This window comes from Astatotilapia calliptera, chromosome 7, assembly GCF_900246225.1.
Source record: "Astatotilapia calliptera chromosome 7, fAstCal1.2, whole genome shotgun sequence".
Taxonomy (NCBI): Eukaryota; Metazoa; Chordata; class Actinopteri; order Cichliformes; family Cichlidae; genus Astatotilapia; species Astatotilapia calliptera.
This window is the reverse complement of record NC_039308.1, coordinates 37243977-37271304: the sequence shown is the minus strand read 5'-3', so window position 1 is coordinate 37271304 and position 27328 is coordinate 37243977. Positions and strand designations below refer to the sequence as shown.

Below are 27328 nucleotides of genomic sequence, written 5' to 3'. Positions count from 1 at the left end.
GATCCTGATATGTAGGTGCCAAAATATGATGAAGAATGACATGCCAAAAATGTATTTGTACAAAAATATGTGGATTTGACATTTCAGGGTGAGCTGTCATGAAAGCTAGACTGTTTTTATCTGTTGACCAACTCATAACTTAAAAATACATAAAGGCCTCAAACATCCTTTTAGTGTTTCCATGACTGCATGACTACAGTGATAAAAACAGCAGCTGAGACGGTTAAAGTCATAGAATTTAGCTTCATTTTATTTGTCACATACAGTTTGAAGCTGTGGAGAGACGGCTTCGTTTCAGGTGTGAAAACACAAAAGTCATATGACACCACAGACCAAAGTCCACCTGAGGGCTCACGTGATTCCTTTGCCATCAATATCATTCACTAAATCCTGATAAGCAGGTTCAGAGATCAGCGACGTGCTGCCACAGTCACCTGACCTGAAAACGGTTTAATGTCCACTCAGGTGTAGTAAGTCATGCCATTCTTCCTCGCCACGCTCACAGACTGGATTGTCTCTCTCAGTCTGTCCTCCCAGTCTTCGCACCAGTTCTGGCACCGCTCCAGCTCCTGATAACGGGTCGGCAGCTTTTCCAAAGCCAGCACCGCCTCTGGAAGGTCAAAGGTCAAAGCTGCCTTCTCCACTGCTGCCTGAAACTTGGCCGGAGAAGCAGTTGCAATGTAACATCTGTAACGAGAGAAAAGTGGACTTAACACGCAGATGTCACATGCCTCCCAGCAGGTTATTACTACTGCTAACTAACTTTATTAGAGCAACTCAGTGAACTATCAGCTGATTATTATCTGTCACAGAATAAAATATCTGCAGAGGAGAGCCTCAAGAACAGCGGGAGCACAGGTGATATGACTGAATATTTAAACTTGGCATGTCTGACCTGTTGAGCTGGGCACTGTGAGGACAGTGGTAGTGATGCCAAACTGCCACAGCTGTGTGAGGACACAGCACATACTGGTTCTCCTCCCAGCAGCTCTTCATGGTCTCCAGGATCCCCTCGTCCGTCACTGTCCCCGTCGACAGAACCTGTGACAGCTAAAAAGGAAAAAATCAGATTAGAAGCTCAGAGGAGAAGCACTGGCGTGAACCAGCTAGGTGGCGGGTACCAGTCTGCGGTGGTTTTCAGGCAGCAAGTGTCGGCGCGAGCGCTGAAACCCCTCCATCATCGTCTTCACTTTGGCACCGTCTCTGCCCAGCAGCAGCCAGAACACTCGCTCCATGTTGTATGGGTCCTGCAGGAGACAAATAAACCAGAGACATGTCACCTGTGTTACCACCCACCTGTCAGTCAAAGAGGCCACGCCTCTAATAATGGAAACTTTAAGCATTTATACAATTTAAACAGGTGAGACCAGGTGAGATTTACCCCTGTGCAGCTGATATAAAGGAGGAAATCTGCTGTAAAGTTGGACATTTTAACTGACTGTCAGAGCTTCAAGTGAACATCAGAGGAACTGCACTGTAATAAAATGCTTAAGCCATCAGGCTGTCTGAGGACTGGAGGAAATAGATACACTCTGCACACATGAGCAGGTGTAGTGTCTCTACCTGGATGTCTATAGCCGGGGCCAACGTCTGTGTGACATTAGCCGCCATGGAAAAGTCACCGCTGGTTACCATCCTGTGCACGATGTCATTGGAATTCACCATGGCAACCAGTTTCAAGGGGAGTCCCATCTGCTTTACGATGAGGCCGGCTGACCAAAAAGAAAAGAGACAGGAACAGCTTTTATAAGGAGGCACTAGTGTAAGGACAGAGAGACAGACACACAGAAAAAAAGAGGACCAAAACGACAAGATTATTACAGCTGTTCATAGATTCTAAGAGTATATGATTTAACTTTAATACAGAAAAAGAAAGAGAAAGAAAAGAAGGGTCTGGAGAGAACTGAGCAAAATCACAGAACTACTTGGTTAGTGTTAGAAAAAGACTTTTCAGAGTCTTACTGGCAGCTGTGGTGACACTTTTCTTCTTAACACTCAACAAAATATATGTGCTGCAGACAGGAAACATACTGACTAATGGAAACCATCAGTTTCAAAATAAGAGAGAAAGATTTTTTGGTGACTATTTCAAATTTTTCCATGGGACCTTGCAGATCTATGTGGCCCATCCACTGGGTGTGCACCTGCGAGCTTGACCTCAGGTCCCAGTAATTCTGTACAAAGCAAAGTGATGTGCTCGCTTGGTCTTTTCTTCATAGACGTCTTTGGATCATACTTAGTCTACTTAGGACGTAGGATAAACTTTCCCCAGGACCAAACAGAGTGTCTGCAGTGATCAGGACATTGCAAAGGTCTGCTGCATTGAAGAGAGCTGAACTTCTGTTTTGATAGAAAAGTTGATCCATGAAGTTCAAGCTCAAACATCACTAAGCTCCTCCTCCTTTTCTGACTGATGGTAGCGTTAGGAGAATCCACGGTCTGTGATATAGTATCTGCAGATAGATCCATTTCTTTCTGCATCATCAGGTAAATTTGCATCAATTTACCTCATTTCATGGGTATGAAATCGAACTGTGGAAAAACTTCACACTTTAAGAAACAGGACAAGGAGCTTAGAGAGGAGTCGATGCTCCTCCACATCAAAAGAGTCAGTGAAGGTGGTGCAGCATCCGACCAGGATGCCTCCTGAACACCTTCTAGATGTGGCGTTGTGGGAACGTGCGACTGGGAAGAGCTCGGGATGGATTGTAACGATAAAGAAAAACATTATTTGTGTCATATTTGGAAAATTCTTGATGTTTCCTGGATGCTGAGGACACTGACCTGCAGCCAGGACCCAGATAAGCGGATGTTATTTTTGACAAAATAATAAATAAAACTGAGTAACTGAAATCTCCCTTTTTAAATAAAAATGGTTTTTAAAAAAGTAATGCTGGTGATTTTACTTTGGCTCTCAGATCAGTCTGACCAAGATTTCTCACATGGATGAGAAATCTTACATTATCAACCCACCTGCGATGTTTCCTGCCCCTCCCGTGGGAACCACCACCTCTAGCTCCGGCAGCGCTGCGCCCACATCGTCCTGCTTCACCCCACTGAGCTCCAAGTAGGCGTAGACGAAGTGGGCGAGCTGGATCATGACCCTGGACCAGTTCACTGAGTTGAGGCTCATAAGGCCGTGAGACTTAACAAGCTCCTGGTCGGCAAACAGGCGGCGCAGTGGCTGGTCTATGTCATCAGAGCTGCCGTCGGCTACAGATGGAGTGAGATTGATTCAGAGAAACTTTATAACCATAAAAAACGTGGCTGTTTGAGCTTCTCTGCGTGTACCTGCAAAAACATGGACGTTATCCTTCAAGCAAGAGATCATGTGCTTCTCTTGCACTGGAGTGATGCGTCCACGGGGGTAAACCACCACCATGTCCAGCCCAGGGAGACCTTTGGCGCTCTGGATGGCCGAGCCGCCGGTGTCCCCAGACGTACCTGAGGATGACATTTATGCCAGTTTTTCACCTGCATCTAGTTCTCTGGTTTTAACCCATAATAAAAACATGTTTCCCTCTCACCTACGAGAACAGTCGCCCTGCGGTTCTCTTTTTGCAGGAAGTAGTTTAGGAAGCGTACAGTGCAGGTCATAGCCAGGTCCTTAAAGGCCAGGGTGTCTCCATGGAAGAGCTCCAGGACAGACAGACCCCCCTTCAGCCGGGCAATTCGAACTACCTCCGGCACAGAGAAGCCAGACAGGGCTTCACCCACGAGAACTGGGAGAGAGAAACACGGGAAACAGGACTCACTGATTATCTGATCAGTTCTACCTGCATGCAACGGTGAATTTTTCCCCCCAGCTCACCTTCCAGGTGGTCTCTGGGGATCAGCTGAGGAGGGATGAACAGTGAAGCAACCTCCATCACTACTTTGGTGTAGGACAGCCCCTTCCAGCTCCTCAGGGTGTCGGGGCTCAGCAGAGGCAAACTCTCCGGCATGAACATCCCTCCATCTGGGGCATAGCCCGAAAACAGCACCTCCCGGAAGTCCCAGCCCCTGACCCCCCCACGAGTACTGCAGTACTGCATCCTACACGCCTGTGAAGGAAGGTAACAGTCATCATATCCTGGTCTGAGTTCTGTGACATCATTCTGCATCATCTGCCAGGGTGCACTTCTCTGAAACTATGTGTGTGTTTTTCTGTAAAGCAAAAATTTATAAGAAAAGCTTGAATTTAAGCCACACTTTATGTTGTTATCGGTACAGGTTCATCAGCAGTCTTGACACAGACAATACCAACATGTGAATGGGTGAAAGTTTTGACTGCCATTGTACACATCCTTGGAAAGCAGGACTAAAACGCTAAGAGTAAATGTGCATGTGTAAAACAAATCAGCTTTGTCTGTGGCGACACAGAATAAACAGATTTTAGAGTAAACACAAACATGTTGTGACCTTTATGAGTTATATTAAGCAGTAAATGAGCACTTTAAATTTTACTTATTATTATTTTGTGGCAGATATTGTTCCTACAAAGAAAGCCCATTTCACACTGCCAACTATAAAACACACACTTACCGCTCCGCACTGAGCAGAACTGCTGCAGTCCTTTTTTCATAATTCAGAAGAACTAACTCACAGAGTTGCTTTTTAACCAAAGCTTTCTAAACCTCGAGGCATGGCTCTACTAACCAGGAAGAAAAAAACCTGGACTTTGGAACAACCGTCCTGAAACCAGGACACACTTACTTAATATAAAGTCAGTCTAACTAAGATTTTCCCAGGTTTTCACACACATCCATGTCAGCAATATTTTCTGAATTCACTGAAAATAAAACAGTGAATAACCGTCACATGATTCTAACATAAGCTTTGGTTCTCATTATTTTGATTGTGTTACATAAAATCTAACTGTTCTATCACGTGAACAGTGTGAAGCACCAAAACACCCACCTGTTAACCGTGCACTAACAGTGATTTTAATAAAATGCGGCAAATAAATCAGAGCCATCAGACACATGAAATTAATCTGGTACTATAACTATTATCAGTCTTGAAGCTCAAGTTATCCTTCTTTTGAAAGTCTGCCGTTTTAAATTTGTTTTAAAACTTTTTTTTTTTTTTTTACCACTAATTTGAGTTTTTTTAAGGTAAATTATTCTGAATCAGTTTTGGTGATGCAACTGTTTTTAAATTAACCCTTTCGGCAGCAGCAGGTTTAAGTGAACCTCTACAAGAGTTTAGGTGATTTTTGAACAGGGCAGCCTCCTGTGATCAGGTAAGAACACAGGTGCGGGTAACACCACACCTCCTGAGGCCAAAGAAATTAGATTAAGTGAATATTTGTAAACAAAAGCGGTAACTTCATGTCAGCTAACATTTGTTTATCCCTATATTAATATGCTGAGTGGGGTGCTCCTAAAGCAGTTTTCACATGACTAAGGTTGCATTCACCACAAGCCAAAATAGAAAAAGCAATCAGGACTTCACAAATAAAAATCAGTTTAACATAGTGAATTCTCATCAAACATGCAGTGTGTGCGGTTCTGTGTTCACTAAAATAGGCAGTCATTAATTTTAAGCGTTAGTTTTTGCTTTTAAAGCCGCTAAAACTAGCCAAGTTACCTTCAGTCTCCAGGGTTCCGAAGAAACGATGGGAGAAGTGAGAAGTGGCCGTTAGCTTAACGTTTTTTACGGAGCAGGGGAGGGAAACCGGTGCGTGTATGCAAAAACATCTTACTCTTCTTTCTTAGTGTCCCTCTTTTGCTCAACTGACAAAAAAAACCCTACTTTAAACACATCTAATAGTGAAGAAATGTGAACTTTGTGTGAAGCTTATTTATCCATAAGCAGCATTTTCATCAGCGAACTGAGCTCATTATTGCCCCCTGCGGTGGGAGGATGGAACAGCACCCGCTGGTGTTCAGTATGGGAGAGCAGCAGCAGGCCCTTTCTGTATCGGAGTTGTTTCAAAGTTATTTATGCATGTAATAAACCACCCGTAGTAAAAGCAATGCGCTGTTGTCACCTTACCTGAAGAGTAATGTGTTTCCTGTTATTTAGGACCATACGATACACAAATGCCCACAACGCTTGAGTAAAACTAATTAAATTATGCAAAAAAAAAAAAAAAAAATTTTATTGATGAATTGTCTACACTTTCTGTGCAGTAAAAAACAAAAACAAAACAGTAATGTGGGTCGAGGATGTCTGATTAATTAAGTCTTTTTGTTTTACTCTTACCCTGCAAGTAAGTGTGTGTGTGTGTGTGTGTGTGTGTGTACGTACATAGCTACTGTGATACCACCCACTGATTTCAGAACTCATTTTAGAGCTTCAGTGTTTGTTGTGGCTGTCACACCATGTTAGAGAATTCTGTTAATTCTTCAAAAGGCATCAACAAAACAAACATGGTCTTTAGGTCCAATTCAGGCACTCCAGCTCATTCCCCTAATATACTAACTTTAAGCTTAAGTACAGTTTGAAGGAGTGAGAACCAGCCTCAAGATAACATTAGAGCAACTGCAGCTTTTATACTTCAGTGCTGGAGGCTGGTGCTTGTTTCGATCTGTGATAAGAAAAACATGTGGTTTATCAGTAATGATGTGTGAAACTGTCTGCTGTAAAACATGACTTAATCTCAGGGTAGGCCCAATCTAAGGCATACATTACTTTTACTGTAAATGAGATCATGATTGTAAATAAAACATGATAATTATTTGACCAAAGACTTGAAACTAGCAGCTGAGATCATAAACTCATCATGAAAGTATTTACAGAGGCCACAGGAGAAGTAGGGTCCTCATAGACAGAATTTTACAGAATCCGACTTATTCTGAAACCAGAAAGAAAGAGGCATGCGATTTATCCCATTGTTCATTTTAATGCACGTCTGCAAACATGTAAAAACATATTTACAAGTCTTAACACTGGAGACGTTTTACAAAAATCATCTTACAAAATCCATTCCATGCATATAACTGATATAAGACTGAGTATAGAGAACATCACCCCCCTTCAACACACACACACACACACACACACACACACACACACACACACACACACAGGAAATAAAAAATAAATACACATTAAAAGAGGAGCATGGGAATCTAACTAGTAACAGTCCCTCAAAATAAAAAAAGTAAAAATCCCAACATGGTAAAAATACAGAATAATTTTGGTCTTCGTAAACTTGCTCTTTCACACTGAACAGAATATTCCAGATGTTCAGAAGTGGTTTAATGAGACTAAAATACACTTCAATACTTTCATTTTCATGCCGGCTTTTTCTTGAGATGCAAAAAAACCCAAAAACTGCAGATTTTACTTCAGCTGCAGGTTGTCAGGAAACAAAGATTAGTGTAGTTGTGCGTTTGTTCCTTGCGGAGTCAGAAACATGAAAGATCGATTTAACAGTGTCAGCAGAAATGTGAACAACCTGTGTAGCTGTGGCAGGGCTACTTATGGTAAAAATCATAATTGTGATTATTTGGGGGAAAAACTAATCTCAGATTTTTAACGTGATTACTGATCTTTAACCTCGTATCAGTCACAGTGATGTTGCATTTTAAGCATGTTAACAAACATGCTTAAACAGCACGTGGGCCTCTCAATTCAACTCTCAAAGCAACTTTGGCCTCAACGTTCGTCTGTTATAACATAAAACAGAAAAGGAAGATCTGACTGAACCCTTAACTACTCAATGGACAGTAAGAGGTTAGAAAGTACAACAAGAAGTGCGGAAGATTTGATGTAAAATCAGCAAAATATGAGAAAGGTTCCCAGCGGACCTCCTCAGAATCAGCTCATTTTTGTTTGTACAATAACGCCAGTGCATTTATTGAAGCTACTTATAATTTTATCTTAGCACCATGGCTGTTTGTACACTAACAGGACATGGAACCTCAGCAACTGGGATGAAATTTGGTGCTTTTTTATTTATTTAATCTTTCCAGAATTTCTGAGATCTAAATATTTTTGTGGTTGAAAAACCCATTTAAACAGCAGGAGTCACAGCTGGAGGACAACCCTGGTATCAAAGTGCAGGTAGAAAGGAGGCCGGTCATATGTTATCACTTGTTTTAAGCAGCCATATATCTCACATGGTGATATGAGCCTTGAAAGTTTTACCCAAACTGCACTTTTTGAAGTTTTCTGCAGTTTATTGTCAGGAAAGATTAGAAAAAAAAAAAAATCTTGCTGACTAAAGATCTGATTGTGGCTTCACATTATGAAACCTGTAGTGGGTCTAATACTGATCTGGTTGCAGTTTTTAAAAACAGAGCTCAAATGTGTTTTTCCAGCCTAATATTTTGCACAGCTTCATTAAATAAACTGAAATTATTGTACAGAAAAAAATGATTCCAGTTTTCCTTAATAAAAACACAAAAACAGCTCAGATTATTTGAGACAATCTGAAAATACAGATTTTGGGAGATCTGTCATTTCATTTAAAGTGCGACGTACCATCTCCAGCTTGACTAAATATTGATTTCTATTGTTAGTTTAGGGGGATTTCACACCTATTGTTCGTTTAATCTGGTCTAAATAAGTGATGAGTTTGTAAACTTGTAGATTTTCCCTGTGTTTTGGTCTGTTTTCACACAGAGATGAAAACAAGTGAACTGTTCGGTCCACTCAGCGACCAGATGTGTCTGTACTGTGACTCCAACCTTATATTACTCTTTTAAGTTTTTTAGCTCAGACTTGTAGCGTATATCTAGTAGTTGGTTTAGCCACCATAAACGAACCGCAGCGTGACCACCTCCAAAGGGTCTCGGTGTGGTTGATTTGCTGTGATCACCATGTTCACACATCCTCGATTTAAACAGACTAAACAGCGTTGGTGGGAAAACACCTTACGATCACTTTTACAGCAGAATGTATGGGCCATTGCAGGTTTAAAGAAGAGTGATATTTAAAGAAAAAAGTTAAGCATTAAAGTTTTTTTTTTTTTTTTTTTTCTTTAAAAAAAAAAAAAAAAGAAGCCAAAATGACATTTTAAAGTCATAATTTTGCAAGAAGATTTGTGTTTTTCCCCCATCAGGAAAAACTTTATCTGGATTCACCTCATCACCTTTTTCTCACAAATGTTGACTTTATCGTCTCAAAGTGTTAAAGCAGTTTATGTGTAATTCATAAATTTTTCCCTACATATGAAGCTATTGTTAGATTAACAGTTAGTGTTATATTAAGTCTGACAGTTAAAAGCGGTCACTAAAACTAAAACAAAACAGCCATTTCTCAGGTTCTGAGATTTTACTGGTTTTAGATTTAAGTGGATGCATTGTTCTAATTTCCAGCTCCAGTTTTTTCCTGAACTCTACAAGAGGAGCTTTGCATAATTCACAGTTCAAAATAATACTTCTTTATTTTACACGGAGCCTTGGGGCAGACCTTTAGATCTCAAGCTAGCCATTTTAGCTCCTCCCCCTTTAAGCCAACTTTATTCTGACTGACTGCCCCTTGTCAACTGAAGTGTGTGGGTCGTCTGTGCTTAACATGACTGTATTAGGGACGTCCCTTCTCTGTGACTTCATGCAAGTCCAAAAGTAGAAAGGAAAAAAATGAGTGTTTGGAGCATTTTGCAGCCTGAGCTTTGGTGTCAGAGGGACTAACTGTACACTGACCTTGTTATTTGTTAACTTTGGCCGTGTTTAATATGAACATCCACCACTGGAGCAGGAACTATGAGACAGGAAACAGGAAAAGAAGAACAGGTCCACTTTGATTCATTATGATAAGTTGAGCAAGAATAATCTTTTCAGTTTAAGTGAAAGAGCAACTTAACACTTCCTCAAAGTTCAGCACTGTTACAGACTGTAGGTAAAAGTAAATGAAGAAAAGTAATGTTTCTATAGTGTGGAAGATTAGGTTTAATTTTTAGAAGCAGAAAATAAAAAGCAGACAGGGAAAGCTTAGATTATTTAATGCCCAAACCAACTTCTGAGAAGTGTTTGTAAAGACGATAAACACTGCACTTTAATGGCCCTGGGCCTGTGCGTGTAGGGCCACATTACAAATTCTTAGAGTTAGAATGACCTCTTTTCATTCGTGTTCAGATCAAATATCCACACAGAGTGCCTTCATATGAGCATCATCACTCAATAAGCTTCAACAGTTCGCTTCTTTTCTGATTCTGCATTGATTCTCCTCACTGACGTGTTACAAGCTCAAGGCTGGACACAGACGTGCACATCAGAAGAGAAAAGTGCAATGAGCCAGGATGCCGTTTTCACACTGAACATCATCAGTCTAAACCAAAAGTGATTAACTTAAATTTAGCAAGGCTATTATTTTGTTATAAACAGCCAAGCCTCCTTTCTGACTGAACAACTGCACTCTGTAAAGAAGAGGAGAAAAGAAGTGTTTCATGCCAACTTTTAGAAAGTTTACCTAAAAGGCAGCTGTGTGGTTGATGCATTGCCATGTAAAGATAATTCCTCACTATCCAAAAACATCAAACAAACAAAAAAAACACCCTCTTTTCATTTTAAGTTACTTGAGCAACTGTGCATGATTCATAGATAAGAATAATCCTTCTTTATCTTACACTGGGCTCAGTTAATCCTTCTGTCTCAAACAAGCTATTTTAGCTCCTCACACATTTCCTCCGATTGGTCGATGACATTGGCAATTTCCAGAAGCTGGACTGATTGCTGATCAAAAATTAAGAACTTCACTAAACCATACTGTTAATATTTCATTACTATTAAAATTAAGTGCACATTGGTCCCAACGTAGTTGTGAGACTTGCTTCTTTGGGCTAGAGGAAGAAAAAAATAAAACTGCTGTGAAAATAGTGTTCAGTATGAAAAAACAACACCATTCTTTCAACAGCAGTTTCCTTCTGCTGTGATTCTCCAAAAGGTTAGAAAGCATTGCTGAGATGATAACAGGCGGAAACTATCGCTTCATGTTTCTGATGTCAGAGTGAATATATACACAGAAATGCCATCTCCCATTTCACATCCTTCAAAAGGTAAGGCATACATGTTTCTTACATCAGCAAAAATCATTGAAAATTAACTTTTTTTTTTTTTTAGAAGAACAAACATGCACATACTGCTCAACACAGTTAAACTCAATCGGACTACATACGTGATCGCAGTGGGAGTTTCCTTTGAATTCTTGGCTCCTTCGTTGAACATGTGGTTACGATTGGTAGTGTAGGATTACTGTGGCCCCGCCTCCCTACAGACCTTCATTTGTCTCCACGGGAGAGATGGCTGAGAAAGCAGGACAGGCACGTACCAAGGGAGCCTTTTCCCATAATGCATTATGACACAAGGCACCCCTCCATCCTCCACTCATTTCGAGGAAGTTTCAGCATGTCCTCCCAAGTTTTGCACGCTGTCCCCAACATCCGTGCAGACTCTTCATTGGTCAGGTCCATCCACAACACATTTGACATGACAAATGTTTTTTTGTTGTTTTTTTTTTTTTTTCTCCTTTTTGTTTTAGACTCCCACCTACCACACGTGACCAGAGAAGGCGGGAGGACGAGGACCAGGTTAGGATGTATCCTGCAGGTCTTTGGCTTTGGTCAGGATGGTGTGGACGTCTGAGATGGGGTAATCCTGAAAGACATATCCAGCCCAATTAATCCCTGTAGCATCAGCTGCATGTCTGAACATGAATACTGTGTGCTTTAGAGTTGTACCTGCAGTAATCTCATGTTCACTGTGAAATCACCAGCCAATAAGTTATCCCGGATAAGTCTGTGAGAAGGAGGAGTTGACACAGTGTGAATGCTTCCCTTAGGAAATGTTATTTAAAAAACAAAAAAAAGAAAGTGCATACACTTCTATGCAGATGACACCCACTTATATCCATCTATGAAGCAAGACAACTAATGCCTACTTCTAAATTCACACAAAACTCAAGTACTTCTGCAAAGACTGCCGAGTCATTTTTCCTCTTCGCAAAGAACACTGTAATGCTAAATAGCACCCTGACTCGGACTTTGAAAGCCTAGTCTGCCCATAGTCTTTTACACCTGAATAATTAACATTTCATGCTCTGTGCGCGTTCTTCAGGTAATCTATTAGAAAATAACACAGTTTCTATTGTATGCAGATGATACCCAATTATAATTATGAAGATGACAGATCAATTAATAAAACTAGAGTCATGTCTTAAAGACAAAGACCTGGATTGCTTGCATGTTTGTATTTATACATTTAAAGTAAACTAAAGTTATTGTATTTGGCTCTAAAAATCTCAGGAGAATCATGTCCAATTGATGACATATAAAAATAACTGAAATAAATTCAATCCAGTCTGAAAGACTCACATGAGCATGGCGCAGCAGACCAGGATGAGGAAATGGAATCTGTCCTGGTCAGAAAAAAGTGTGTCCCAGATGCGGATGACATCTGGCAGGAGGAACTCCTGAGATAACAACAGGGTGAGCCAGCGGAAGGTGAAATATTGTGGTTTGATGTTCTGCTCTTCCTGTGGGGGGAAGACACACAGGAAGTCAATGCAACAATTTTTAAACAAGAATTTAATCTGCATTTTACTTTTTTAAATTTTTATTGCAGGGAGAACATGAAGCTGTTCCATAAATGAAAGAAAACACAGCAGTACTGGTTTGTTTTGATTTTGTGTTTGTTTATAATTATGACTAATTATGAATTTATGAATAATCAAAGTACCGGTAGATATCTTGGTAATTCCAAGGGCTGTTTATTTTTTCCTTGCACCTGCAGCTGATCAAGAAAAAAATTTAATATTTTGACAGTGAATTAGAAGTATGCCCTATGGGTGCTGCTTTGGGAGCACTAGGTGTATTGCCCAGAAACTGCTTAGTTTGGGTTGTTGAAAGTAACTCAGAATACTTCCCAGTGGGCTCACACCCAGGCAGCCATTGTCACCACATCTATTTGGAGTTGGAAGGTTTATTAGTATCCATTTGGATTTCGCTCAGGTCTACAGTTTCAGTCTTGACTGCAGTTTTTACCTGTCTGCTAGGCCTATCCTCAGCAAATTGGCCCAGAAGATGCAAACACCATACAGTCCAGAGGTCCAGTTCTGAGACTCCAGTTAGCTGAGGTGAAACCTAATAGACAGCTAGCAGCTACAGATGAATGTGTCACCATCCACCTGTCAGTCACATTCTAGAAGCTGTAAAGGTGTTTATTTTTGCTGAAAAGTTGGACATTTAAACCCGGGAGTCTACAGGGAGTGCAGAATTATTAGGCAAGTTGTATTTTTGAGGAATAATTTTATTATTGAACAACAACCATGTTCTCAATGAACCCAAAAAACTCAGTAATATCAAAGCTGAATGTTTGTGGAAGTAGTTTTTAGTTTGTTTTTAGTTTTAGCTATTTTAGGGGGATATCTGTGTGTGCAGGTGACTATTACTGTGCATAATTATTAGGCAACTTAACAAAAAAATATATACCGTATTTTCACGACCATAAGGCGCACTTAAAAGTCTTAGATTTTCTTCAAAAAGTGCGGCGCGCCCTATAGCGCGGTGCGCCCTATGTGTTGTAAGGAGGACGTAGTAGAGAACACCATGAGAACGTTAAAGGGTGAAGTGTGGGCGTTGATCGTAAATACCGGGACAATCGCACATACCTGTATAAAAGAACAGGTATGTGCATTATGCAGGACATCGTTGTTTTAACAACCCTGAAAATGGCAAAGAGACACGCTTACGAAGCACAGTTTAAACTGAAGGCCATCAGCTACGCGGAGGAACATGGAAATCGAGCAGCGGCGAGAGAATTTAAGATTAACGAATCGATGGTTCGCAAATGGAGGAAGCTGGAAAACAAGCTCCGGCAGGTCAAGAAAACGCAGCTGAGTTTCCGCGGACATAAGGCGAGGTGGCCCGAGTTGGAGGAAAGACTCGAGCGGTGGATCATCGAGCAAAGAGCGAGCGGGAGAAGCGTTTCGACGGTCACCATTCGGCTAAAAGCAGTTTCACTAGCTGAAGAGATGAACATTGAACATTTCCAAGGAGGTCCGTCTTGGTGCTTTCGTTTTATGAAACGGTGCCATTTTTCCATCCGGACCAGGACTACGGTAGCGCAGCAACTTCCAGCGGATTATAAGGAAAAGCTGGCCATCTTCCGCTCCTACTGCAGCAAACACATCGCCGACAAAAACATCCAGCCCAGCCACATCACAAACATGGACGAGGTCCCGCTCACTTTTGACATCCCGGTGAGTCACACTGTGGAGAAGAAGGGGACCAGCACGGTAGCGATACGCACAACGGGGCACGAAAAGTCTTCTTTTACTGTTGTGCTTGGCTGCCATGCTAATGGACAGAAACTGCCGCCTATGGTGATTTTTAAGAGAAAGACTTTGCCTAAAGAGAAGTTTCCAGCAGAAATCATCATTAAGGCAAATGAAAAGGGCTGGATGGATGAGGAAATGATGAAAGACTGGCTGAGGGAGGTGTATGTAAGGAGACCAGGTGGGTTTTTCCACGCAGTTTCACTAAGAGTGGAAGGCAGCGCCGGGCGAGTTACGCCACAATTTGCCAATGGATTGTAGATGCTTGGGCTAACATGTCTGCTGGCACTGTTGTTCGAGCTTTCGCAAAAGCCGGCATCGTTTCCGAGGAGCCGCACGGCACGGAAAGTGACTCTGACAGTGAAGAAAGTGAACCTGGCATGTTTGATGGAGATTTAGCGCAGCTGTTCAATTCAGACACAGAGGATGAGGACTTCGATGGGTTTGATTGATGATAAAAATGTGAGTACCAAACTTTGTTTTGCTCCTGCTTTATTTTTAAATACGCACACTTGTATGCTTGTGTGTTGTTGATGATGACGATTATTGGTAATAAAAATGTGAGTAAGGTACCGAATTCAGGTTTGCTCCCGCTTTATTTTTAAATACGCATACGGTACTTGTATGCGCCCTATGGTCCAGTGCGCCTTATGTGTGTGTTAAATACAGTAAGGGCACACATAACTGAGACTGCGCCTTTTAGCACAGTGCGCCTTATGGTCGTGAAAATACGGTACCCATTTCAATTTTTATTTTTACCAGTGAAACCAATATAACATCTCCACATTCACAAATATACATTTCTGACATTCAAAAACAAATCAGCGACCAATATAGCCACCTTTCTTTGCAAGGACACTCAAAAGCCTGCCATCCATGGATTCTGTCAGTGTTTTGATCTGTTCACCATCAACATTGCGTGCAGCAGCAACCACAGCCTCCCAGACACTGTTCAGAGAGGTGTACTGTTTTCCCTCCTTGTAAATCTCACATTTGATGATGGACCACAGGTTCTCAATGGGGTTCAGATCAGGTGAACAAGGTGGCCATGTCATTAGTTTTTCTTCTTTTATACCCTTTCTTGCCAGCCACGCTGTGGAGTACTTGGACGCGTGTGATGGAGCATTGTCCTGCATGAAAATCATGTTTTTCTTGAAGGATGCAGACTTCTTCCTGTACCACTGCTTGAAGAAGGTGTCTTCCAGAAACTGGCAGTAGGACTGGGAGTTGAGCTTGACTCCATCCTCAACCCGAAAAGGCCCCACAAGCTCATCTTTGATGATACCAGCCCAAACCAGTACTCCACCTCCACCTTGCTGGTGTCTGAGTCGGACTGGAGCTCTCTGCCCTTTACCAATCCAGCCACGGGCCCATCCATCTGGCCCATCAAGACTCACTCTCATTTCATCAGTCCATAAAACCTTAGAAAAACCAGTCTTGAGATATTTCTTGGCCCAGTCTTGACGTTTCAGCTTGTGTGTCTTGTTCAGTGGTGGTCGTCTTTCAGCCTTTCTTACCTTGGCCATGTCTCTGAGTATTGCACACCTTGTGCTTTTGGGCACTCCAGTGATGTTGCAGCTCTGAAATATGGCCAAACTGGTGGCAAGTGGCATCTTGGCAGCTGCACGCTTGACTTTTCTCAGTTCATGGGCAGTTATTTTGCGCCTTGGTTTTTCCACACGCTTCTTGCGACCCTGTTGACTATTTTGAATGAAACGCTTGATTGTTCGATGATCACGCTTCAGAAGCTTTTGAGACTTTTGAGACTGCTGCATCCCTCTGCAAGATATCTCACTATTTTTGACTTTTCTGAGCCTGTCAAGTCCTTCTTTTGACCCATTTTGCCAAAGGAAAGGACGTTGCCTAATAATTATGCACACCTGATATAGGGTGTTGATGTCATTAGACCACACCCCTTCTCATTACAGAGATGCACATCACCTAATATGCTTAATTGGTAGTAGGCTTTCGAGCCTATACAGCTTGGAGTAAGACAACATGCATGAAGAGGATGATGTGGACAAAATACTCATTTGCCTAATAATTCTGCACTCCCTGTATGGGGACTAACTCGCTTTTAGAGCCAGCATCAAGAGACCACGAGAGAAATTAGCTTGTGGTGCTGCAGCACTGGCTTTGATATTTATTCCCAGAGGTTGATTCTTACCAAAAAATAAATGAATAATAATAATAATAAAAAAAAATCATCATCTTTTACATACAATCTAACATGAAAATTACAAGTTGCTTTGATTGTGAGAGCTCATGTTTAGTAATTCAGAGTCAGTAGGCTTTAAACGTATCTGGTCAGCCCAGTTTAACCTGTGGGAGTTTCTGTTTTGCTGCTTTGTAGGAAATAAATTCCTGATGAGTGAGAAGAAAGTCTGTCAAACAGCCAAGAATCACAGCAGTTACAGGCGATTATCTTGAAAAGAAACATCATGAAAAGTGCTGACTGTCCGACAAAAATTATTTAAATCCTACAAGAGGAAGGACAGGAGAGATCTTTTCTACTTTTTTAAAGTATCTTATCAATAAGAGAAACTGGAAAAGGGCTGACTGGAAGCAGCTCTGTTACAAACAAGGTTATCATCGTTAACGAAAACTAACGAAATAACGAAAACTAGAAGTGAAAAAACATTTTCATTAACAGAAATAAAAACAAAAAAAAGGAAAACTAACTAAAACTGTAATGAGTGTTCACAAAACTAACTAAAATTAACTGAATTTATAGCAAAAATGTGTTTAGTTTTCATTGATGTGTGCGTGTCATACAATAGTCAAGAGTGAAAATGAAGTTGAGTTTCCAGATTTTTGTCTTGCTGTCTCATTATGCCTGCAGGTGGCAGTATGTTAGTCGAGTCGTCTGTGTTGCTCCGTCCTCGCGCAGAATCATGTCAGGAAAAGTCGGGAGAAAGCGCCTGAGTCCAATTTGGGATTACTTTGAATATGACTGTGTTTTGGATAAAGTGACTTGTAGTGGAAAGACACAAATTATGAGGGACATTTCTAAAGGGAAAAAAAATCCCACAAACCTTAAAGTGCACTTGAAACGCTCACACAAGAAGGCTAACCTAGCTTACCTTGAGAAGGTAAGGGAGCACACTCAACCCTCATCCCCAGAAAACAGAAGCTAACCCCAGGCAAGGCAGCGTGATTCATCCCGAGACAACAGGACGGGGATGTCTACATAACTGTGTGAGTCAACTGCCTTCAAAAAGTTTATCAATTCACTTGAACCAAAATTACGAATACCCGGTGCTGCAAGAGTTAATAGTCTCAGTGGGGCCAAGATATACATTTTATAGTTGCCTGGTATCAATGGTTGTTCATCTGCCCTAATTTATTTATTTATTTATTTATTTAAAGAACCCATAGTTGGGAATGTGAGTTGTCTGTCTCTGCGTGTTAGCCCTGCGACAGACAGGCAACCTGTCCAGGGTGCAGGGTATGGTAGCTGGAATAGCAACATACCCAAGGATAAGCAGAAGAGCATGACTGATATGATGAAACTGGGATTTTGCTGCACGTAATTATTGCAAACAACTAAAACTATAACTGAAACTAATCAAAACTAAACTGAAACTAAGGATTTTCAAAAAAATAAAAACTAAACTAGCAAACAATTGGTAAAAACTAATTAAAACTGATATAAAATTGAAAACCTGAAGTCAAAACTAAATAAAAATAAAAACTAATGAATATTGCAAAACTATTAAAACCCTGGTTACAAAGCATATTCAAGTCAATTTGGTAATTGAGTTATTGAAGAAAATACTTGTTTGCGTCTGTGTTTAGTGGAAGGAACAAGAAATGTGTTAAAGGTGAACCTTACCAGCTTAAGATATAGCTCCATGTCTTTGTCTTTGAGCATGGAGTACACACTCTCCATCTTGTAGGTAATGCCACACTGAGAGTCGTCCAGGCTCTTGATGAAGTTATCTCTGTTCTCCGACATCAGATTGGTGAAACAGAAGAAGGTGTCTGCCTCAGCGTGCTCTGTGAGATGCCGCAGTAAAAAAACAAACAAACAAAAAAAAAAATCACCAAAAGGAAAACAGAGTTTATGTAAGCTTTTTTCCCCTTTTAAACGTTACAAACCTTTCCACTCGCTGTTGGGATCTGTGGCAAACGTGTAGTAAATTGGCCCCACAATCTCATTCATGCCCTGGACGTAGGCGATGCCAGGGTTCAGTTTGGCATAAATGAAGAGGATCCGCTCTACCACCTCCCAGTGGGCTTCACTGCCATTGGGCAGCACCTCGTACTCGTTAGATGGATACAGGTTCAGCGCCTTTCCAGGTGAACTCACCTGAGAAAACAAGACACAGCTGATCCGAAACAGATTTTAAGTAACATACACTCAATGGCCACTTTGTTAGGCACACCTGTACAACTGCATAGCAACAGTAATATCTAATCAGCCAATCACATGGAAGCAAGGATTAACGCCGCTTCTAATTTTTTATGCTAACAGACAAAACTGTAATGCAAATATGCCAAACACATAAAATATTCTTATTATCACAGAACACATGCTATTAATGACAATTAGACATGTGCCCATGTTATTATCGTTTACTGGCGAAGGAAACACCTGATTTATGCCAGTTATGTCTGTAAATGTTACCAAATATCAAATAGATGTGAAACAAATGGAGACATGGTGCTCATGCTGATTAGTCATATCCACATGAGCAGGGTTTCTCCACTACATAAATAATCTTGCTGCCCTCTGAATAAAACTACCGTTTCTTTGTACACACAAACTGTGTGACCAAGGCTGCTTTGTGAACACACACTTTTTCTGCACATAACTCAAACTTAACGTTTACACATTATGTGCACGTTTTAGCAGTCATCAGGGGGTTTAAGTTTTAACAACTGCCAAGTTTTTATTTCCTGCCTGGTACAGGACATGATCTACATTTTTCACCATTAACTGAGGTTGAAAGACGGTCACGGCAGAGAGAGGGATCTGTCTAGATATTATCCAAAGAACCACGATCATTCCTTTGAGGTAAAGTATTGCCCTTTCAGTCATTTACATCTAAATTTCTAAGTTAATTAAAACCCCTTTTACAGATATTAACCTGAGGGTTAAAATGCCTGACCTGTAGAAAAATGCTGCACCATTTCCTCTTTAAGTGACTGTGTAAACGTGTAGTTTTAAAAACTTTATGTAATGTTGCAGTAATTAAGCAGTAATTCAGGTCTGTGATTTATAGGTGGATAAATGTTTACAGAAAAGTCATGTACAACAAACGAATGTAAATAGCTGACGATGGCCATCATCATTCCATCATAAGTTATACATTCCTATTACATTTCTAATGAGATGAATTCTTAGTCATTAACTGTTTTCTTTTCTCAGCTGTACCGGTGTCAGCTTTGATGTAGGCCGTGTGAGTAACTTCAACCCTTCCTGCTGTTAATACCAGGATGATGGTTTTGTTTCAGCGCGTCACTGTACCTGAACTAACCTGTTTGTACTGTAAGCGGGGCAGAAAAGTCAAAATTCGACAGATGGGCCTGAATCAGCAAAACTGAGCTGGACCCCACAATCGCATTCATGCCCTGGATGTAGGCTTACATTGGTGACCCCGCTGCGGTTGCAGTTCACCGTTTGTGCCTTCAGCGTCGTCTGCTCCACTCGGCGACGCAGTGTCTCGTAGTCGTTCTGAGGGTCCAGGATCAGCTGACAGGGGTACTCTGTGGGGCGCTGGAAGAACGCCATGTCCGGGTACAGCCGCCTGCAGGTGAACACTCACATTCACATTACTGTTATTTAACAGAAGTAACAGAACAGCTTGTAAAGGTGTTTACCTCACGTCTTTGTCGATCTGCAGCAGAATTTCATTATCTTTAAAGTAGGTGTTCCACCTGCTGTCAGGGTTTGGATTCAGAGGCTGAAAAGAATCAGATCAGATAAAAACTATTCAATCAAACTCGTCAAGACAAGTGGCTCATGACGAAGAGCCACAGGAGAAGGTGATCTATATTTCTGTGATCTGTAAGGACGTGCTGTACATCTCTTCAGCGTTTATCTGACTGCAGAGCAAATTTGACTTTAAAGTGACTTCAAAATATAAATCCGACAGTTTCAGAATCACGCTGCTGCGTGTGTGCACTGTGTGCATGGAGATAACTTGGCTTCTTATCACTTCAGACTCTGACTCCCACGTTTTTAGAGTCAAACAGATGAAGCACAGCCATGTGCATATGAGTGATAAATAATGATAATAATAATAATAATAATAATAATAATAATAATAATAATGGATTGGATTTGCATAGCGCTTTTCAAGGCAGCCAAAGTGCTTTACAATACGACTATTCATTCACTCTCACATTCACACATTGGTGGAGGCAGCTACAGTTGTAGCCACAGCTGCCCTGGGACGGACTGACAGAAGCCAGGCTGCCATGTCGCGCCATCGGCCCCTCTGGCCATCACCAGTAGGCGGTAGGGTAAAGCGTCTTGCCCAAGGACACAACGACCAGGACAGAGAGCCCAGGGATCGAACCAGCGACCTTCCGGTTACAGATGCGATTCCCAACCCCCTGAGCCACAGTCGCCCCCAAATTAATTCATGGTAGGCACTCATTGTGATGGATTTGGTTGTTTAAAAAGCCTCTGTAACAGCTCTAGTTTATGCTACACTGTGTGCCATCGTGCAAATATAAATTACTGCACACAGTCTGTGCCCAGTGTGGGCAGCAGTCACAAAGTGAAAGGTATTATTCAGTACTCACACGTTTAAAGGTTCACTCAAGCACAACCTTATGAAGCCAAGCCATAAAATTTAATGTTGCGAGTCCAGTAAAATCTTTATTATGCAGACCTCAGCTAAAGATCTGTAACAGAATCAGACCAAACTCCTGCTTGCTGAGTGCTCGAGTTGAAAACGGCAGCAGTGAGTGTTTTACGACTTTAGACTCTGTAATTATATTCACCTGACACAGTTTAATGGCACTCAGCAGGAGAATCCACACTGTTTATCTCAATCTGACACTTGTCTAACTGTTGGGAGGTGATGCTAATTTTCATTTCGATTTATCACTCATAGCACAATTTGGTTTCATTATTTCTTTCAGCTCGTCACTGCAGCGAAGAGAGAACGACAGAGGATGACTCACGTGATCCTCCATCGTCACGTCTTCTCTGGAAAGGCCCAGGTTGGCGTTGGCAATGCCGGGCTGGATGATCATCTCCTTCAGGAACTGGGAGTACACCTCTCTGTGAGACCCATGGAAGAAAAGGAAAGAATACATTAATTGATTAATAATCACTGAATTTGATTAGTCACATCAGATTCTCATATATTAGTGAATCACATGGAAGGATTCACGTCCTGTTTTTGAAGTTAAATAAAGTTTCTTTTTAGATTTTCTATTCTTTGACAAGTTTGACTGATTAAATAGTTTAAACTCTAAAAGAAAAATGACTACAGTTTTTCCTCTTGTAAATTTGTCAGCGTTTCCCTTCTGAGTTTGCTTGCTTTTCCCCCTGTGTATGTGTCACCTTTTTTAAATAATAATAATAATAATAATAATAATAATAATGGATTGGATTTATATAGCACTTTTCAAGGCACCCAAAGCGCTTTACAATGCCACTATTCATTCACTCTCACATTCACACACTGGTGGAGGCAGCTACAGTTGTAGCCACAGCTGCCCTGGGGCAGACTGACAGAAGCGAGGCTGCCATATCGCGCCATCGGCCCCTCTGGCCAAAAGTTTTAAGATTACTTTGGGTCCTTGTATTTGGATTGCTGATGACTGATAAAACTTGTGTGTCCTTTTCCAGCTACTGAAGTGAAGCAAAAAGTTTAAGAACTACTCAACTGAGCTGCAGCATTTAAAATTAGGTTGACTCATCTTTTCAAATTAAGCAGCATTCACAAAACAAAGCAAAAGAACCACAGTGTAGTGTGGCCACTCGTGAGTTCGGCACATTTAAAGTGAATAAGAATCGAGAAGCCTCCAGCTTTCCATCTATGCACATGGAACATCGGGAAGCTCACAGAGCAGACTTACTGCTAAATCTAAATAATCAGAGGTGGAAAAGACAATCTTCTTTAGGCTGCATATTCATTTACTAAAAATGTCCTTTTTCAACACTCTTAGATTTCACTGATTTCCCCAGTAGAAGGAAAGAGTGGTTAAGACCAAACTGGGTCTCAGTGCTCTCATGTGAAACAGAGGAAACCACAACAGAGCTGCGACTTCAACCATAATGCATCATAATAAGCAGCATCAGGTTTTGTGAGTCAGACTCAGAGCAGCTGACACAAAACAAGGGTTCTCCTAAATAAAATCAAAGCACCAGCTCTTTGATCGGGCTTTAAACTGATCCACTTACCTTTGCTTTTTCAGGAAAGACTCCCACTGGGTCTGATCAACAGGTAGGTAATTAAGAAGGATCTGAGAAGGAGGTAAACAAAACACAAGAAGAACGACGCTCTGTGTTAAAAACATAATTAAAGCTGTTTCACTCCTACAAACAGATCAAAGCTCCTTGCACACTCCAAAACCACTGGGTGACATCACTGAGGCTATGTCCAGCTTTTATATACAGTCTGTAGTTTGGTCTCATGTGGTGGGAGTGTTGGAAGTGTCATGTGTCAGCAGGGATGTAGACACAAGCTGTAGTATTAAAAAGAAAGTGCAGACAACAGATCAGCAGCTATTAGTGAAACTCTTAGACAGCATTTTTTCCGTGTTTCCTGGAGTTTGGATATTTCACGGAGAGAAAATCAGTTCCCTGATATTGTTAGTTGTCTTAGACACCAACAGCCCAGTAAACTGTAAAGTGTTCAGCCGTAAAAGGGCAGCACATCTTTTCACAGTATGAGGTAATAAAGTATTGGAGGCATTTCCTCAAAGTACACCTTTGAGTCTGCTGGTATGTTTTTGTCTGTAAAGTGAGACGCCAGTTTATACAATTACAACCAGCTAAAGCTAAAATGGTCCCATGAGGCAGGGCGACTCACCTTCCAGCACAGCGCTCGTATGCCTCCTTCAAAAGGGATTCCTGCATTAAATAAAGAAAGGTTCCGTCAGTAAAGCTTAACAGAATATTGTACTATTACATTACCAGTCCCACCCCTTCAAAAAATCCAGTTACCATTAAAGCACAGCTCCCTCAGTGTCTTCAAGTTGATTTTTTCTTCAGCCAAGGCAACTTTGAACTCTTGTATCCTGAAAAAAAGGAGGCGAGATTAGAGCCAGTTTCATTTCTGACCCAAATGTTAACTCACCAGAGTTAGAGAGACAACAGGAGAGAGTGAATTTTAGAAGAAGATTGATGACAGCCTCTTGTCTCTGAGTCAAATATGAAGATGGGGAAATGGCATCGCTCAGTATTAACACTTTTCAATCCCGACTGAAAAGTCTTAATTAGGGCTGCACGATTAATCGTTAGAAAATCGCGATCTCGATTCATACTTATGTGCGATCTCATTTCCAAATGACAACGATTTATTTAAAAAAAAAAAGAGAGAGAAAAAAAAAAAGACGACGACGATTGTACCGCATTTTGATCCGGGACATAATCTGCATGAAAACAAGCGCTCACTCTTCCTGCTCAACAAATGACAAGGGCGGAGCCTTATACCACGTGATACAGAAGCTGTGCCGTGTGATGCTAAAATTAGCAGGGAAAAAACAACGGAGAGCACGTCAGGGATGACGAGAAAGTGACAGGAGAAAATCCGTCCCGGTCAACCACCCAAACATCAATAACGGGAACCTTATACAGCGCTTCCCTATACCCGTCGAACTCCCGCAGGCACAAAGAAATTACGGAGGCTATCACTTATCACCTGACCAAAGATATGGCTCCCATCAACACTGTGCAAAACGAGGGATTTAGGAAAATGATCAACACCCTAGACAAACGCTACACAGTGCCGTCCCGCAACTGTTTTTCTATTGTTGCACTACCTGCTCTATACACGCAGTGTCGAGCAACGGTGGAGACGGAATTTCAAGCAGTACAACATTTTGCGGCAACAACAAAACCTGAGACATTTGTTGTTTTTATGTTTATTTATTGTTTTTATGTTCAGTCTCAACTGGTTACGAAGTTGATGTGCAGCTAATAAGTGCAATAAATATTTATACTGGAAAAGAGAATCGTGAGAGAATCGTGATTCTCATTTTATGCAAAATCGTGCAGCCCTAGTGTTAATAGTGAGCGATGCCATGACGGCCGTTCCCCAAAGAGGTTTGAGCCGATCTCCCACAGGAAAAATTAAACCCAGAATTAAGATGTAAATATTTGAGCCATTTTTAAAGCACAGAAAACATATCTGTTCATCAGATGTAAATAAATGTAATTTCGTACACTTTCCATTTATTCTCATTATATTACCAGGTCTTGTATAATTGCCCATTTCGTCCACACAAATTTGCCTCTGTTCCTCCCTCACACAGATCTGGGTTTTTTTCTCTCCATACGTTTGCCATTTTTCCTCTCTAAGTTGATTATTTCCCTTAAATCTTCCATTTTCTTCTCACTTGGGTGTATTTTTGACTCAGAAATGTGCCTTTTATTTAAACAAAACTGATGCCGCCCCCACAAATGTGTCACTTTTCCCTCAAAAATGTTCCACCTCAAGAATTTGACTGTTATTTCCTTATTAATTTTGTTTTATTTCCTCAACATTTTCACAGAAATTTGCTATTGTTCCCTCAGAAATTAAACATTTCTTCCTTGTAGACCTATTATTCTTCCTATTATTTCCTTGTAATGTTCCCATTTGTCCCTCCAAAATTTGCTATTTTCTTCTAACAAATTTGGGGGTTTTCTCAGTAACTATTTTTCCTACTACATTCGCCCCATTGGCCCTTTTCCCTGAAATCTAAAGGAAACTTTAAACAGAAAACACCCTGCTTTTCCTATTATAAGAATCTGCCATTTGTGTAACAGTCCTTCCTCTGTCAAATTTTCAGCTTGTGTTTACATCGTTTTCGAGTCTTTACTTGGCTCTATTTACTCTGAGATTTGATTATTACATTGACAGCAAAGACATGGTAATATTGTCAGCTTCTGTAAAATATGTACTGTTAACGAAAAAGATTTGCTCAATAAAGAAAAAGCAAAAGAGAAAAAAAAACCATAAAAAGGTATTATTAAGGTCTTTTTGTCGAGCAGTTATCAGGTCAGAGGGCCGGGTTCGTTTGTAGTAAGCACATGTGTTTGAATTTCCGTTCAGGTCTAGTGTTTATGTGTGAACAGCTGATTTATTGTCAATCTTTCGGTGACACAAACAAAGTCAGCACATACCGTTAGCCGGACAGTGGCTAATTGTTAGCCTTTTGGGAGTGGAGGAAGTTGTGTCACCTGATGTGCTAACACGGAGGTAGCATAATACCTGAATACTTGAGTTTACAAAGCACCCTGCGCGCTTTCCATCTGCGATACTAACGGTGACTCTTTTTTTTAGCTGAAAAACCCATATTAGCGTTCACAATGCGCGTGTTCCAGCGGCTGTAACTGGGCTCGTGTCTGGTCAGCGGGGCTGCTAATGCTAATTCTACGCTTTGGAGGCTAGCTGCTGAAATAAACAGCTTCAGTATGTGCGCGCGCCCTATATCCCTCACATGGGCAGAGATTTGAATGCCTCTCACCTGTTTTTGTACGCTGTAGACATGTCGAGGCAGGAGACGGTGCTTTCCTTTAACTGTTTCCAAAGAGGAATGAATTATTGGCCACAGGGAAGTCTTCCTACTTCTCTTCTTCTTTTACCAAGGAAATCCGACAGGTAAATGCACTGTCGGCTGCAATGCTGCCTCCTGCAGACCAGTTAGTAATACATTTTTAAACGGAAGAATTCGAGAAGATTTATTCCAGAGAATACATTCTGAGTAAAGCTTTTGAGGTCCGAGTTGAGCTTTTAATTAATAAATTAAAAGACAGTTAATTACTGCCCAAACCTTTCTTTGTAACTGACAAATGTTGGCATAGATCTGACATAAATACACTCCCGCTGACAGTCCTCCCCTCAACAGCTGCAGGGTCTCTGCATGCCAAGATGCCTGAATACACGTAGTTATGGATTCACAAATATGTGACACCATCTGTAATACGACTGTTTGATCTTTCTGTTTTTGCAGCGCAGTGAGTGAGAGATAAGATGTAGGTAGTTGATTGCAGGAATTTGCTTTACAGACACAAAACATACATCACATACATCAGGAAACAAATCAAAATAATCCTACACTGTCTCCATGAATCATGGTGAAAATGTTTTGTATTTTTTTGTAAATAATAAACAACAGACTATTGTAAAAACGACAGTCTGATTCTGAACTATTAAGCATGCTGAATGTCTGAAACGATTATCCTTTCCAAAGGACAGTTAGAGGAGGTTGTCATGCAATCAGTAATATTTATTCATTTTGTTATTATGTAAAACATACAGATTTAACACAGACGATGAAAGTCACTCGGCTGGCATCACTAATCTCACCAAACAAGTAAACAGGAAATAATAAAAAAATAAGATAGACGTAAACAGGAAATTCAAGTATCGTGTCATGTTTACATTAATACTCAATCTTTTACCATGGTTCCTGCTTTTTTTTTTTTTTTTTTTAAAGAAGAAGCTTTTTTGTAGTGTTCTTCTTATTATATAATTGCACTACAGCATCCTCTAATTACCCAAAACCTTTGCGCTATTCTTTTGCAACAATCTCAGTCTTGCTTTTAATCCTCCTGTAGGAAGGAAGGGAAATTAATTATTTAACTGAGTAATACCTCTACTTTCTCTCTTTTTTCATTTTTTTCCTATTTAATAGCATTTGTTCGTAGTTCTGATTTTTGTTTCTTAAACATGTGGCAGTTTAGGTCTTCCACATACAAAGGTAAGTCAGTTTTTCTCATTTTTGTGGAAATGACAAATAAAATTTAAAACAAGGTTTTGTTTTGTTTTTGTTTTTTAAAAATTCATCAGATTTCGTCCTCCATACAAGGGAATATAGATACATTTACCTTTTTTCCTGTATGTTTTTAATATCTTGGTGGGTCTAATTTTGATTTTTGATCCAGTACTCAAAAGAACTGCTGGGATGACCAAGATGGCTGCTGAGAGGCAAGAAAATAAAGGACTAA

The 27328-nt window shown here is 40.7% G+C and overlaps 2 protein-coding genes across 4 annotated transcripts; both read right to left on the bottom strand.

Annotated features, from left to right (window-relative positions):
* Positions 1-223: 223 nt before the first annotated feature.
* thnsl2 (threonine synthase-like 2) lies at positions 224-5850 on the bottom strand. 2 transcript variants are annotated; one of them, XM_026174597.1, is made up of 9 exons: positions 5572-5850; positions 3812-4043; positions 3528-3722; positions 3292-3444; positions 2974-3213; positions 1564-1712; positions 1122-1247; positions 896-1050; positions 224-687 (listed from the first exon to the last, which is right to left on the bottom strand). In XM_026174597.1, the coding sequence occupies exons 2-9, from the start codon at positions 4032-4034 to the stop codon at positions 462-464; spliced, it is 1467 nt and encodes a 488-aa protein (XP_026030382.1). In that variant the 5' UTR covers positions 4035-4043; positions 5572-5850; the 3' UTR covers positions 224-461. The 2 variants fall into 2 exon arrangements, with proteins under 2 accessions (XP_026030382.1, XP_026030383.1); XM_026174598.1 differs by lacking the exon at positions 5572-5850 and adding an exon at positions 4525-4653.
* A 3068-nt stretch (positions 5851-8918) lies between these two features.
* On the bottom strand, positions 8919-26005 carry tbc1d13 (TBC1 domain family, member 13). 2 transcript variants are annotated; one of them, XR_003272875.1, is made up of 13 exons: positions 25846-26005; positions 23339-23412; positions 23205-23245; positions 22574-22635; positions 21346-21445; positions 20032-20114; positions 19799-19958; positions 18307-18517; positions 18041-18204; positions 12245-12405; positions 11612-11669; positions 11050-11528; positions 8919-10714 (listed from the first exon to the last, which is right to left on the bottom strand). XR_003272875.1 is itself a non-coding variant. In XM_026174596.1 (12 exons), exons 1-12 carry the CDS (start codon positions 25866-25868, stop codon positions 11463-11465), a joined length of 1203 nt encoding a protein of 400 aa, XP_026030381.1. In that variant the 5' UTR covers positions 25869-26005; the 3' UTR covers positions 8919-11462. The 2 variants fall into 2 exon arrangements, 1 of the variants encoding a protein (XP_026030381.1); XM_026174596.1 differs by having other exon boundaries at positions 8919-11528.
* Positions 26006-27328: the final 1323 nt, after the last annotated feature.